This window comes from Olea europaea, unplaced genomic scaffold, assembly GCF_002742605.1.
Source record: "Olea europaea var. sylvestris unplaced genomic scaffold, O_europaea_v1 scaffold34877, whole genome shotgun sequence".
In the NCBI taxonomy this organism is placed as follows: Eukaryota; Viridiplantae; Streptophyta; class Magnoliopsida; order Lamiales; family Oleaceae; genus Olea; species Olea europaea.
In genome coordinates this window covers 1-1,200 of record NW_019253984.1, presented here as the reverse complement: position 1 = coordinate 1,200, position 1,200 = coordinate 1, and the positions used below count along the sequence as shown (strand labels likewise).

Here is a 1,200-nt window from a genome sequence, read left to right as displayed (position 1 = left end):
TTGAAAAACTATGTCATATCTAATTTGTTAGACAGACAAAACCGGTTAGTGTATCAAGTAAAAAATTAAGTTAAAAATTAACGCTGTCAATTACTGCGAAACAAATAATGCCTTCAATGATTATCCTTTATGCAACATGTCCTTGAAGATCTTAATCATGGCCATCTGGGGCTTTGTCCGTACCATACCGGAATTGGAAACTGATAAAATCCAAAAAATGCTTAGAAATGAGGAAAAGGTACTCACAAACATTCTTCATGGCCTCATCGCTAAGATGCCAAATTGACTTGTGGGTAATGAGGTCTCTCTGCCCTTCCATATGCTCAACTAAAACAGCCATCAATGGCCAATCTGGTAAAGCATTTACTTTAACTGTGGAACTTCTCTTGTAAATTTTCTACTCGAATAACACGGACAACATCAAAGAAGTCAAAATTGTGTTTATTATGATGTTCGTTCTTATCTAGTATTTGTGTAGCAAACATACTGAAACGTATTTACCTGATGCCTGTTGCCACAGCCAAATGTTGAATTTGAACATTGCCTAAGCTGGAAATAAACAAACTTTTGATGTGAGATTATGAATCATATTTGTTAAGAAAATGGAAGGGAATTAAAATATGCTTACTTTTCTTGGAAATGAATTGAAGTCTAGTTTTGTTGTTTGGATATGAGGATTGATAAATGAGAAGCTCATTATAGTGTCAGCCATTGATGAGATGGGATTCTTTTGGTTTGAGTATTCTTCTAATTTCTCATTTCTTGCCTTTTGTTGTTTACGGGGGAATGGATAAGAGAACCATTTGTATCCACCCTTCCTTTACACACAAAGTTTAACCTATATATATTGCTAAAAACCCCTCAAATTTGCCAATTTCAATTTATGAACCCAACATAGTAGAGTTTGGTTAAGCTTAGATGAAGAATTTTTCATTTTCAAGAACGAAGAGCAAGCTTGCTGATAAACCAATTTTTGACTAAAATTCAAAGAAAAAAATAAAATCAACTTCTGATAAAAAAAAAGAAAAAAAAAAAAGAAAAAAAAAAACCTTAACATGTTTTGGGAAGAAAGTTGCATTTAAAAGTATCTTTTAAGGAAACAAACATGTTTGACAAAACTTAAAAGTTACTTTTCAGTAAATTTACATTTGTTTTAGGCTTAGCTAAATATGCTCTAAATAAGAAAAATAAGTTATATTT

General features: G+C 31.7%; 1 protein-coding gene across 1 annotated transcript; it reads right to left on the bottom strand.

Annotated features, from left to right (window-relative positions):
* Positions 1–10: 10 nt before the first annotated feature.
* On the bottom strand, positions 11–811 carry LOC111386259 (photosynthetic NDH subunit of subcomplex B 4, chloroplastic). Its single transcript, XM_023010719.1, has 3 exons — positions 629–811; positions 502–549; positions 11–397 (listed from the first exon to the last, which is right to left on the bottom strand). Exons 1-3 carry the CDS (start codon positions 710–712, stop codon positions 152–154), a joined length of 378 nt encoding a protein of 125 aa, XP_022866487.1. The 5' UTR covers positions 713–811; the 3' UTR covers positions 11–151.
* Between the last annotated feature and the right edge of the window lie 389 nt (positions 812–1,200).

Bases quoted from the DNA above. Each gene is read 5' to 3' on its own strand.
- LOC111386259 (XM_023010719.1), bottom strand. From the start codon at position 712: ATGGCTGACACTATAATGAGCTTCTCATTTATCAATCCTCATATCCAA. The intron at 550-628 runs GTAAGCATATTT...GTTTATTTCCAG, and splicing joins TCAATTCATTTCCAAGAAAA to CTTAGGCAATGTTCAAATTC. The intron at 398-501 runs GTAAATACGTTT...TTATTCGAGTAG, and splicing joins GCTGTGGCAACAGGCATCAG to AAAATTTACAAGAGAAGTTC.